The 12987-nt window shown below is 43.6% G+C and overlaps 1 protein-coding gene across 3 annotated transcripts in view; it reads right to left on the bottom strand.

Moving 5' to 3' along the window:
• FBXL20 (F-box and leucine rich repeat protein 20) overlaps window positions 1-12987 on the bottom strand; it is a 65284-nt gene that overhangs the window by 4109 nt on the left and 48188 nt on the right. For all 3 annotated transcript variants that reach the window (XM_079948826.1, XM_079948825.1, XM_079948824.1), the window contains 9 exons: window positions 12216-12284; window positions 11504-11599; window positions 10504-10630; window positions 8010-8084; window positions 6344-6474; window positions 5315-5375; window positions 4050-4094; window positions 2568-2624; window positions 500-712 (listed from right to left, as the gene is read on the bottom strand). In XM_079948826.1, the coding sequence (XP_079804952.1) occupies window positions 500-712; window positions 2568-2624; window positions 4050-4094; window positions 5315-5375; window positions 6344-6474; window positions 8010-8084; window positions 10504-10630; window positions 11504-11599; window positions 12216-12284 (874 nt within the window). The remainder of the gene's footprint in view (window positions 1-499; window positions 713-2567; window positions 2625-4049; window positions 4095-5314; window positions 5376-6343; window positions 6475-8009; window positions 8085-10503; window positions 10631-11503; window positions 11600-12215; window positions 12285-12987) is intronic.

The following is a 12987-nucleotide window of genomic DNA, read 5'->3' as shown; positions in this document are numbered from 1 at the left end:
TATTTGTGGGTTTAGGCAAGGAGTTATAAAGGGGCACAGAAGTTGCAACTCTTGACCTGCTCAGTCTGGCCATTGGAAAGAGTGAATACTAAAGTTCTCTCATAATAGTTGAGGGTGCACAGGAACTGAGTAAAGTGGCTCGGAAAAGAGGCTACGTATTGTGAATGAGAGACAGACTCAGCCTTCTCTAATGTGGGGAATTTCCTGGTTGAAAGTTCCCAGTTGTCAATGCTCCCCCCAAAACCCTGCAGATAATTCCCACATTGACACCACAGAGGGCTATGTGTGAAGTTCTTTCTCACTCCCCTCAAAACAAACTTAAGACTTTGATGTACTAGGCAGCATGTCCTTAGTCTTAGCAGGGGGTAGGGAGGTGGTGTGGATTTAACATAAAACCCCACTGGGCTTCCCCAGCATCATCTTCTGAAAGGAGTCAAACAGGCCCAGGAACTAGCCAAGCGTGCACTTGTGCCTACTTAAATAAATGCCTTTTTTTTACCCTGAGTCTCTTGATTCCAGCCCGTGAAATCTGTTGACAGTCGTACAACTCTATCCTCTCCAGGCTGTGGCAGCTCTTGAGGTGCTCCAAGGAGGCGTCTGTAATCAAAGGGCAGTTGTCCAGCTCAATCACCTCCAGGCGGTCGTGGGCGCAGGCACCGTTGCCCAGGTGGCGAATACCATCGTCAGTGATCAGCTCACAGTGCGATAAACTCTGCCGCCACAAAGGGAACAAAGCGAAAGCAAAGGAGAAAGAAGCAGGCAGCATTTGCAAAGGTGTTATTATGAGGTCATTTCAAGATGGTGGAGCTACCCCAGCCTGGCAGCACCGAACTTGATATATGCCTAAGTTATCTTCAGCTGAAGAAATTCTCCAGCAACATCTGGGACTGTTGGACCACAGTATTCCAAACCTGGGCTTACAGATTTGTTGGATTCATGGATGCTCTCCCTCATCAGACGAGCCCCCAACCCCAGCGACCTATGATGTGCCATGCTGCTGGGAAGAGCTTCCCCTTCTCTCTGAATCCCTGCTTCCTCAGCCCTCTCCATTGCCTACTGCAGAGGTGGGGAACTTTCCCCACTCTCTCCTGAGGAACCTTCTGAGGGCCACATGGCAGTGGAGGGCGGGGCCAGAGGCAAAAGTGGGAGGAGCAGTGGATGTAAATGTTACCTTTGTACAGTAGGCTAGTTTCTACACAAACTCACACACTCCTCTTTATGCTCCATCTAGACAAGCAAGAGGCAGCATTATTAGACTTCAGGGACACATTTTAGTCAGGCAAAAACACTTGGGGTGCAAAAGCAACGCCAGTGAGGTGTGTAGCCTAGGGAGAGTCCCAAGGGCCAGACAGATACGTCTGGAGGGCCACATTTGGCCCCCAGGCCCAAGGTTCTCCCTCCCCGGCCAACTGATTCTTCAAGTCACTCCAAGCTCACTTGCTTTGTGCTGTGTGTGTATAGTTACTTCTCTTCTAAACCTCCAACATGCTATGCCTTCATTTAGCATTCGCCTTTCCCTTCACACACACATATATATATCTAATCCGTGTTATTTGTATTGTAATAATGAAAAGTGTTTAATTAGTGGTCAAGGCACCTCAAATTATCTCACGAAACCTTGCAACAATCCTATTATTATGCATCTATATTGCAGACAGAGAGGGACAGAAGCCAAAAGATGGTGGTTTAGCTCAGGGTCACCTAGCAAATCCATAGCTGAGGGAGTGTTTTTTATTATTATTGATTAACTAAAATTTAATACAGTGTTCACAAGAAAAAGAATAATAAACATAGCATTGAATTCATAGCGTCATTTTACATAATCTTAAACCATTAATGGTCAATGTAGGCTCTCCGCATACATGGTTGCAAAATTAGTGGGGAAAGTTTGCTATTTCCCTTGCATATGAAAAGAAGGGGGGCCGGGTTTCATTAAAGGTGTCTCTCTTTACAACACATTTTGTGACCCTCCTAAGCCCTGTTAGTTGCTCTGAAGTAGCCACCTCCCAGATATTGTTGAACCATGTTTCAAGGGGTTAGCTGAGGCAGTATTTGAGATCAAGAAACTTTCTGGCTTGAATACCTTAGCTACCATGCTAGACCAGCTCTAAAAGTTGGGCTGTCTTGTTGACAAAGCTGCTGTCCTGTTCACAGATCCATTATGCCAATGACAGACTAGAAGGTAGAACACTCAGGAGTTGCTTCTTAAACATCCTGTTGCTTTCTTAATCACACTCACAACTTGGAGCTTTTTTAATGACCCAAAATTATGCAGCTGAGAGAAAAGCACTAAATTTGAAACTCTGGCTCTACCACATTGTTTTGAGCAAGTCATTCTCAGTTCTTTTTCCTATCCAGATCCGTAAAGCTTAAACAACAGATGACCTATCTCACAGAGCTTTGCATATGAGCACATTATTTAGGGGTTCATGCATTTCAATACGCTGAATTCCACATCTCAGGGGACTACCTCGTTTTCTTTTCTGACTTGGCAAATAATTTAGAAATGCAGTTAACAATGTGGTTAAAATCCATGATGGGGGGGGGGGGGACTCTTGAAGACTCACCAAAACCTGAAGCCGTGGACAATGTATGGAGAGCTGGATTAATGTGCTGTCTGTTATCTGGAAGAGATCCAAAGATACACACGTTTCAGAAGGTATCGCCTAGCCTATCTTGTAGTAGTTCTTGGTCAGGACTAACACCAGAATAATGTCAAAGCTTGAGGTAGGCCTTCCAGATAAAGGCAAATGGCTGCTGGCAGAGTCAACTGTTTTCAGAAGGCTTCCTGAGTTTTAGAATCCCTAATATAGACATTCCCTCTCTCATCAGGTACATACAGAAGTTCTCAAACTGCGGCCCGCAAGCTCCATTCAGGAGGCCTGCAGAAAAATTGTATCTGTGTCTGGCCCTGCACTTCACTGATTTTTTTTTTCCGAAGGAGAGCAAAGCTGTTTTGACCAGGGATGGACTTTCAAATTGGCAAACAAGAACCTGGGGTCCCTGCAGGGCCTCTGATTTTCATGATACTGTGCCGGTTTGCATTGGGATGCTGGCACTGAAGAAAAATATATATATTTACTTTGTTTCATATTTAATTCAGAAGCACATCACATTAGAAATGAAAGCCTACAGTTATTAAAACATGAGTTGTGCATGTGCTTTGGTTCACAGAACCAAACAAGTTCATCAAGTGATCCACTGAGACCTTTAGCAATTTCCAAGTAGTCTGAGGAAACAGAAGTTTGAGAATCGCTAGGCTGGATGTTATGGGAGCCATATGGCTACTGCCAAAAGCAGCACCTCTGCACTACCTCTTCCTCTCTCCTGTGACGATATGCAGTAAGTGAGGTCACTGCACTCCAGGTCCCCCTCTTCTTGCATGCAACAGACAATAAAGTAGAGCAGGGAAACTTTGAGTACAATGATGCCCTGTGATACTTTAAAAAAATTATTACTGGGCAGAGAGGAGGTGGCGGAGCTAGAGCAGCTGCCACTCATCTTACAGCAATATTTTGTTCCACCAGATTTTATTATTACAAACTAAAGGGCTGTTTTCAACTAAGCACTACTATGAGTAGGCCTGTTGAAATTAATGAACCTTAAGTTAGCCTTATAAATTAATTTCAATAGGTCTATTATGAGTGAGATTAGAATTCAATACCATTCTAAGTGGATAGGATTAGTGAGACTATATACCACTATGTCTCAATATTATGGTGATAGGAAGTTCAAGAACATCTTTTCCTTTGGGGGGGGGGGGATGAGTGACCAAGACCCTCACCAAAGCATTCTTGTGAAAATGCTTCCATGCAGGGATGGATCAACAAACTTCCTTTCTGAGCATTATAGGAAGAGCACAGAAAGAGGAAAAGCACAATTCACAAAACACTTCCTGCTTGTTGGAATGTGGATAAACAATCTCAAGCAAAGGCTTATCTTAACAAATTACAGCATTCTCTGAGTCATGGTCTACGTCCATGACATTCTGCACATGCATGCACACCCACACCCACCCCTAAGAAATGGAATGAAGATATTTCATATACCTGAACACACTCTTCCAGGTCCATTTTTTCAAGCTCATGACAATTCTGGGGAGAATAAAAAACAAAGCAACACACACACAAAATTAAGCATTCGTTTTTTCAAAAAAACATGTATTGAATTCTTCCTTCTGAACGCAAGGTAAGATGGCTATAGACTAGTCCCAATTACTTCAATGGGATCACTCCAATGGAAGCTGCTGGAGAAATGAGGCCAACAGATGTCTTAAAAAGAAACATTCCTTCCACGATCAGAGCCATGATCGCAAGAGGATCCAACTACATTACGATGCTCTCGTTAGTGTTGGCCACACTGGAGCAAGTTCTGCTTGGTAGAGAAAGTGCACTGTATTATCTTCCCCTCTCCCTGATTTGGCTCCAAAGCAATCCCAACGCTGTAGTTAAGAACACACTATGCAGCTATGGAAATTATCTTATTTAAATGGCTTATTATGCTCCCATCAACCAGATTTCTCAACGTAGTTTAACTCCAGACCAATCCCATTTCCACCAATGGGATTACTCTGGGGAGTGTCACAATAATCTCTGAATTTAAGGTCTAGAACGGGGATGGGGATGCTTCAGCCCTACAGATGTTGTTGGACCACAACTCACACCATTCCTGACCTATGGTCTTGCTGGCTGGAGCTGATGCGAAGCCCCACCCATAAACTCAATGACAGGAGAGATAATGGAGATCAGAGGACAAGATGGTTTTGCAAGGGAAGGAAGTAGGGAATGGCTGCCGTGAGTTGGGAGAAGGGCATGGAAGCACAACTCCTTAAACAACAGAAAATACATTGTTGCTTTGTCTTCCATTCAGCCACAGCCAAGCTTTTAAGATGCTATCATATTGCAAAAGTCTAAAGAGGTGCGTGCTTTCAGACATCAGTCCTGCCAGGTTCTGGTGCTTGTTGAACCTCCATTTCCACGGCTGTTCAATCCAGAACTTTGCTTCCATCCTCGCCCTTAGGTTCTCTCAGGGACAAATTGGCTATGGCAGTGGCAGTTACATATTTCTTTTCACATGCCCATCCCCATTCACTTATAAAGCCTTATATAGGATGTACAGAAAAGGGCGCCAAATCAACACATCACCTCCTCTTAGTTCACTGCTCAAACCACTCTTCTCTTTTCCCAGTTTGCTTATGGTACTGAGCCAGGTATGGCATGGGGCATGGGGTGTTTAGCATCTGTCTTCTACAAGGAAGACACCACTTGCTGCTTTAAGTCTATGAACAAGCAAACAAAAAGGATCAGATGCTTACCCGAGCCAGCGTGGTAAACCCCACATCAGTGAGCTGAGAACACCGAGCCACTTCCAATATTCTGCACAGAACATAAAATACAGCAAATTAAGCACTTGTGCTTTTCAGAAATCCATTTTCAGAAATCCATTTTTGAAATCTCACAAACTTAGTGCCTGTGGAGAAGAAACCCCAAGACCACCAGTTTCAAAGTAGTTGAGGGCATTTCACTTGATGGGCTCACGCTATATATCAGCAATCCTAACAACACACGTCAAAGGGATAAATACAGCTTAAAGCCCCCAAGCTATACATTCCCCCCCCCCCATTTTTATGATTCTTACACTTCCCATAATCGCTCCTGAAGACCTTAAATAGACAATTTTTCCCTGACAAAACTCCTCCAGCTCATCCGTATTTACTCCAAACCCTGAACCCATCAAACCCTTGCAATCTCACTTTCTGATGATCAATGTCGCACAACTTTGTGGGAGTTAGATTGCTCGAAGCCCATCCCTATTGTCCTCTTGACCTAGCTCTGGGAAGGGAAGCTAGGATTATTAACAGTATTTTAGGCAACTTACGACCATTAGTCTAATTTCAAAAGCTTTCTGTAAACAATCAGTTCAGACCTCTGGGAAGAGTGATCTGTCCTTTCCCTGGGAGCCTGCTGGGCAGGGAGGAAGAAAGTGGGGGTTTCCTCCTCTGCTTTTTGCTCTGACTCCACACACTATTTCAGCTTGGTCCAGAGTGAGCATGTGGCCCCTGACAATTACCCATGAGAAAAGTTTGCTTGCCCCTGTTTTAATAGTGGCAGGTTTCATTCTGGGCAATGACATTTTTCACAACTTTGAACCTATGAGACAGATTGTAAGTATAAACAAATGAATTTCTTTTTCTATGACCCATCCCCTTCCACATAATATGCTAACCCTTTTCTATGAGCTTTTGATTCCCCCCATGTTACTCATTTTTACCCAGCATACATCCCATGTTCACATGCTAACCTTGTATCCCCTCATGCAGCCCTCTAACCCAAAGCCTACTTACCTAAGCCTTGGACAATTTTGCCCTAAAGCATTCAAGATGGCGTCGGTGATGTTGGAACAGCCAGAGGCGCACAGAGACTGTAACTTGTGGCACCCTCTACATATTGTAATGAGGCCATCGTCTGTTATTTGCTACAGAAGGAGAGAAGGGAATCAAAGTCATTTGTAGTGTGCGGCAAAGTTTTGGTCTGTTTCGCCTGGCGCATGAAACCCACAGGTCAAAGCAAACCATTGTTTAATGTGAAGGAGCAGCATGCTGGTGCCCACTGCTCATAAATTCCCACAGCGTGCTGTGGACAAAACAATCTGTATGTTTGTCATGCTGTCTAAACCCAGGCTAAAGGTTGGTTTCCACCAAACAAACCACAAGCAGTCAGTCAAGAACAAATTTTGGTACTGCTTATTACTTTGCTGGGTGGAAATCAACCATTAACCAGGGTCCAGAAGCCAGGAGAAGCCAGACTCTGGCATGTTTTGTCCACAATGGGGCAGCAAAGGGGAGGAGCGCAATAGGAACCAGAATGCTGCTCATTCCCATTAAACCACAGTTTGATTTAAACTTTGGTTTGATATGACATTTGAACTGGGCTCCAGGGTGGGAGAACCCTTCTGAGTCCTAAAATTACATGTTAAGTATTATTTGGTAAACTCATTTTAGCAACTATCACGTGAAAAAGCAGGATGCCAACAGCACACAGGCTATCAAAATCTGTTCCTTTTTTGGGCTCAACATTCCATTTTTGGCACCACCACAAAATGGTACAGGATATTTTCTCGCAGGACAAAAATGTACTTCCTCTTCCAACTTTTTAAAAATACACATACACAGAAAGTTAAATACGGAGACAAGAAAGCATTCCAACCTGACCAAAAGAATCTTTTCCAGCTTGTCCTGCAAACAAAATTTGAAATGCCTCCCGGGCAAGGGTGAACTCGGACCAGATAGATTTGTCACATTAAATGCCAACACTAGGAGAGTTCTTTACTATATCCAGAAAGTATCCATTGAATGGTCTAGGGTGGTGATATGGTTGCCAACTTGAGATTTTAAAAATATCCAGTCAGTGAGTGGTGTTGGCAAGCTCCTAGTGATCTGAGGGTGGAGCCCATTGGATTTTGTAAGGCCAGAGCAGAGTCAACAAGGTGCCCTGAATATGTTATTGGACTGTAACTTCCAGCGTGCTGGTAGAGCATGAGACTCTTAAATGGAAAGAGCTCTCTTCCAATATCCTTTATTCCCCCCACAGGAACTATACAGGGGAATATCACGGTTTTAGGAAGCCTTCAGTGGCTTTGGGGCACCATGGAAATTCTAATAACGTCTGTATGCCTAGCATACTAGGGGCATTGAATGTCTTGCTTAACATGTTTGGAAGCAAAGGGTCAAGAATGGCTATAGGCACAGAGAGGCAAGCAACTACAAAACACTTGCCCATCCCCTCAGCTGACAATTTTTATAGCCAAATTTTCACACACATTCCCATCTACCACAGTTGGGATTTGCCCCTATGTAATGAGATGAACATCAAGCTACCAGGACTGCAACTACTCCAAGCCAACAGGAAGAGGCATTTCTTGGGGTGTGAGTGTCACTTTGCATAGTTCATGGCCTCTGCATGTTAAGAAAAACAGGAGCAAATTTGGATTTGTGCGAACCAATTACTTACCAAGCAGGTCTGCAAATTCAAAGTCACCAGTTCAGGACAGTGTGCCCCAATGTATTTGAGAGCTTCATCCTCCAGCTAGAACAAAAGTGCAATAGGAGGGAGGGAGGTAAGCAACTTGTTAAATAGTCAGCGTGAAGTCATATTTTGGGTTTTCTTTTTCAAGAGTAAAATTACTGAAAATCTGGATTCCCAAAAGTCTCAGTTTTTATTTTAAAAAGAAAGGGGTAGTTTCTCATTCTCAATGACAGCTAAGAGCCCATATAGGTCTCTGGTGTCTCATGTCACCATGGGACCCACAACATCTAATAGGCTTTCAAAGCTGACTATAAGCAAAAACTCCCAGCATCAAGGCTGCCATGAAAGAGGGAAGAACAAGTGAAATATCACGTTTTCGCAAAGCCTCCCCCTACCCCATTCTATACCCCCATGAGCACTACACCTTTGTGGCATTGTCGCCTGAGAATTTCTTTGGCTGGGTTCTCAAAATACTTGGCTTCATTATGGAGGTGTTTGAAAATCTCATAGTGTAACCACATGGTTCTAGAATCAGAGTTTCTGAATTTTATGGACTTAAGTGCCTTTAATAATAATAAGAATTTTATTATTTAAACCCTGCCCATCTGGCTGGCTTTCCCCAGCAACTCTGGGCAGCTTACTGTACATATAAAAACATAGTAAAACGTCAAACGTAACTACTTGTTGGTTTCACATAAACATGCTTTGTTTAAAAGAGAAAAAGAGGCTCTTTTGTTAAGGCAAAAAGAAAAAAAGGCAACACCCAAGTTATTTCTGCTACTAAAGATGCCACGGATGTCCTTGAATCACGCAGAACAGATGGCAAAACAACTGATAGCAAGTGCCTTGCTTCCATCAATATTTTTTCCTTAGCACTCCATAAAAAGGAGAAAAGGCTCAAGCTATTTAAAAAAAAGAAATACGTGTTATAAAATTATGGCTGCGTTTGCTAAACCTCTCCACTAGAACTTCTTTCTTTGACTCATATCGGTGCAACTATAAACTGAACATCCTTTATCCATGTGGATGCAGATGCAGATGTGGATGTATATCTCCAGATGTGCCCTGAAGCTCCCGGATGCATATTTGATGCAGGTGAACATCCTCAATCAGAGGCCACAAGTTGTGTAACATGTGGTTAGCTGCCCACAACTAAACCTGGATTGGGGGCCTAGAAACATGTCTTATGCTACTCTATTACAATTCCAAGCTGCTCTAAAAGATCCAAAAAAATGTTTGCAAAAATCCAGTACAAGGAAAACTGAAGCCATGACTGTGGAAAGCTCCTGTCCTGCAACTGCCTTGTGTCACAGCTATTTTATCATTTTGCCTGGGACTGCTAACAAGGTTGGGATTTTTCCTTTCCCTGTATGAGATGCCACAACTAAGTCATGTGACCCATCTCAAAGAACTGAAATTCTTTGAGATGGGTGAAGCACACAGAGCAATGGCCCTCAACTAGTTGAACCAGGTCCCGCCCAAAGCTGAGATCAGGGGCCATCCTGCCCAGAACAGGATTCAGTACACAACCTGATTTCCAATTCAGTTATCCAACTTGCTATTTTTTACTTTTTAAGCAATTTCTAATTTCAAGACAAAACTTGGAGCATATTTGGATAAAAGGTAGGATTGCAGAGTGTGTTTCAGAATTTCAAATACAGTGGACATGAGAAATGCTCAGCTTTCCAGTACAGATGTCCAGGGTTTTTTTTTTTAAAAAAAGGTTGGCTTGGATGCCTTGGTCCTCTTCTAGTCCAACACCTTTAAAAATGACAAATATCCTAGAAGAGAAGTAACCAAAAGTTCCTATACTTAAAAGCCACATGCTATTGCAAGACAGCCAAGAACTGCATGAAGCACAGTGCTTCTGCTCTACATTTCCTTTGTTCAAAAGTAATCTCACAGATTTCCTCCCTTCTTCTCTATCCTCAAGAGAAACTCATGTAGTGCAAATTGCCATTATAACTCTTTTGGATAGGGTAAAATAAATAAAAGGTGGCGCTGTGGGTTAAAGCCTCAGCGCCTAGGACTTGCCGATCGAAAGGTCGGCGGTTCGAATCCCTGCGGCGGGGTGCGCTCCCGCTGCTCGGTCCCAGCGCCTGCCAACCTAGCAGTTCGAAAGCACCTCCGGGTGCAAGTAGATAAATAGGGACCGCTTACCAGCGGGAAGGTAAACGGCGTTTCCGTGTGCGGCTCTGGCTCGCCAGAGCAGCGATGTCACGCTGGCCACGTGACCCGGAAGTGTCTCCGGACAGCGCTGGCCCCTGGCCTCTTAAGTGAGATGGGCGCACAACCCCAGAGTCTGTCAAGACTGGCCCGTACGGGCAGGGGTACCTTTACCTTTACCTTTACTGTTCTCCCTCTTGCTTCCAATGTCACAGTGTATGACCCACACTCAACTTGATTCTGCTCCAAGTTAAAACAAATGCACTTTAACTCAAGCCTTCTTGAAGTTGCTGTGTCCTCACTGGAGACATACCTGCGTGCAGCCTTTAAGAAACAGAGCTTTGAGTCCACTGCAGCCTCTCACCAAAGCCTGGATGCCATCTTTTGTCACTTGGTCACACCATGATATATTGAGCTGCTCCAGTAGAGGGCATCCCTCGCTTGAGAGGTGAGAAGGGGGCAGAGGGGAAAGGCAGACAAAAATGTTAACTCTTAAGTATAAAAAATTCTTGCTTTGGAAACAAGGGAAATTCACCGCCTTGTTTTCCAGTAATAACACACTGAACTCTGCTCTCTGCCGCAGCTTCAAGGATGACCACCAACTGAAAACTATAGCAGGAATTTGGTTAGAGCATGGTGCTGATAACACCATGGTTGCTGGTTCAATCGCTGTATGGGACAGCTGCATACTTCTCCACTGCAGGGGGCTGGACTAGATGATCCTCAGGGTCCTTTCCATGTCTACAATTCCATAAATAATAGGTGTGTGTGGCGACAAAAGCCATGTGGCAATAATGCAGGGAGAAAGGAAATGGGCATGTTTGTATACCATGCACAAGGGCTACTGTATCAAAAGGACCTAAACAGGGCAGGGGCTGAGAAGGCACATACAGCAATGCCACAGCGTGTCTCACATCTGAATCAACAGCAAGGATAGACAATTCCATTTCTTGGATGTCAGCCTTCTGTGGCTTCCGCACTACTAGCATTGTTGATATTGCCTGGTCCACGACTAATTGGGAAGCTCATTCTTTCCCTCTGACTCTGACCCCATGGGACCAGAAAACAGCCCAAGCTTGTACTGATTGTCATCTTATGCCCAGTTTTCCTGGAGTGCCCCAAGTCAGACTAACCAAGAAAGAACAAGGTGTGCCTCTACCGCACCCGCCCACCCCTGTTCCAATTCTGGTCAGCTGCTATACCACTGACACCGTGAGTAAAATGAATGGTAAAATGAAGCAGGGGTTTCCATCGCAAAGAAATGTGGTATTTTTACATCAGGGTGAATAAGCTTTATAAAGAGCTACACTCACCTCAGTGCTTTGAGGGACAGGTTGGTTATTGAAGTGCAGGAAGCTAGATCAAGATGTCGGAGTTTGGAGCAGAACTTACTAAGGCTAGTACATGTCCTGGAAGAGAATAGGACACACATAGGTTCACTGCTCTGTCATTATTATTTTTTAAGTAGAAGACATTTAGTGATCATGTGCCTATATCAGAATGGGTCCCTTATTTTCATTGTAGTTGACTGAAATCTATTTCTTTAAAAGCACACTAAGATTCTCAATATTCTTCTTAATTTGGATTTTTCTTTTTAACTATATCATTGTTAAGACGTCACAATGTTCTACAGTTTATATTAAAAATTGAGATATATAAAAATTTGGGTGTAGTAAATGAGAGAAATCAGATGCTCAGCACATCTGGCCCAGCCTAACCATGTGCCCTCCAAGCTTAGCCTCTGATCCTTGCCTGTCTAATATATACATAGGGGACCACTGCAGATTTGGTGAAGGCGATGCAAAGGTAAGGAAGGGCTTGCTGCACCAAGTTTAAGTTGGTGCCGCCCCTTACAGTGGGACAGGGGTCCCTTGGCAATTAGCCCTTTCTAGCTACCCATTCACAATAAGAATGGATATGCTCTGACAGCATTTGAGCAACAAAACATGCAACCAAGAAAATGAGGGATAGTGATTAAAAAGAGCTAAAGAAATACCGCGGAGAGCTGAAATAAATGCCACTTACGCATCTGTAATCTTGGTGCAGCCATTCAAGTTCAACACTTCAATATTTCTGCAGTTCTGTGCAAATGTCCTTCATGACAGAAAAAAGTACAGTGCTTTTCAGGCTTTTAATAACATACATTTTAAATCAGTGGCACCTGACATATTTAAAAGGTCTTACAAACTGAGGGGCAATTAAAGCAAATAATGCAGATTTGGGGTTGGTTTGTTTTTTTAAGTGATACATTGAGAAAATTTAGGGACGATACCCAGCTTAAAAAGAAAAGAGAAAACACCATTTACAATCCATTTCATGTGTTGGCTGTGATCAAGATGGTAATGTACATGTGGATCTCCCGCTGCCAACTACAGAAGACAAGGCTGTACATACATACTAGGGTGCTTTCATCAGTGTACACTAGCTGTAGCTTATAGGTGTGCAAGTGCCAGGCAGGTAAGTACATGCATCAGTTCCCCTTGCTGGATCTCCAAACTGCTTTCTAACATTGCCTGGAAAATGGTCCAGCATAAAGAGAAACCTCAGTGAACAGATGTTAAATGTTGGACTGGGACTGGGAGACCAGGGTTCAAATCCCTGTTCAGCAATGATGCTCATCAGGTGACCGTAGACCAGTCACTGTCCAGCCTACCTCACAGGGTTCTTGAGAGAATAAATTGGGGAAAGCCATGAACACTGGCCTGAGCACCTAGGAGGGAGATGAAAACCTAACTGTTAACAACAACACCTCCTCCTCTCTGAGCATCAGGAGGAGAGAAAGATTAAGTGTTTTATA

This window comes from Podarcis cretensis, assembly GCF_951804945.1.
Source record: "Podarcis cretensis genome assembly, chromosome: 13".
Lineage (NCBI taxonomy): Eukaryota > Metazoa > Chordata > Lepidosauria > Squamata > Lacertidae > Podarcis > Podarcis cretensis.
This window is presented reverse-complemented; position numbering and strand designations above follow the sequence as displayed.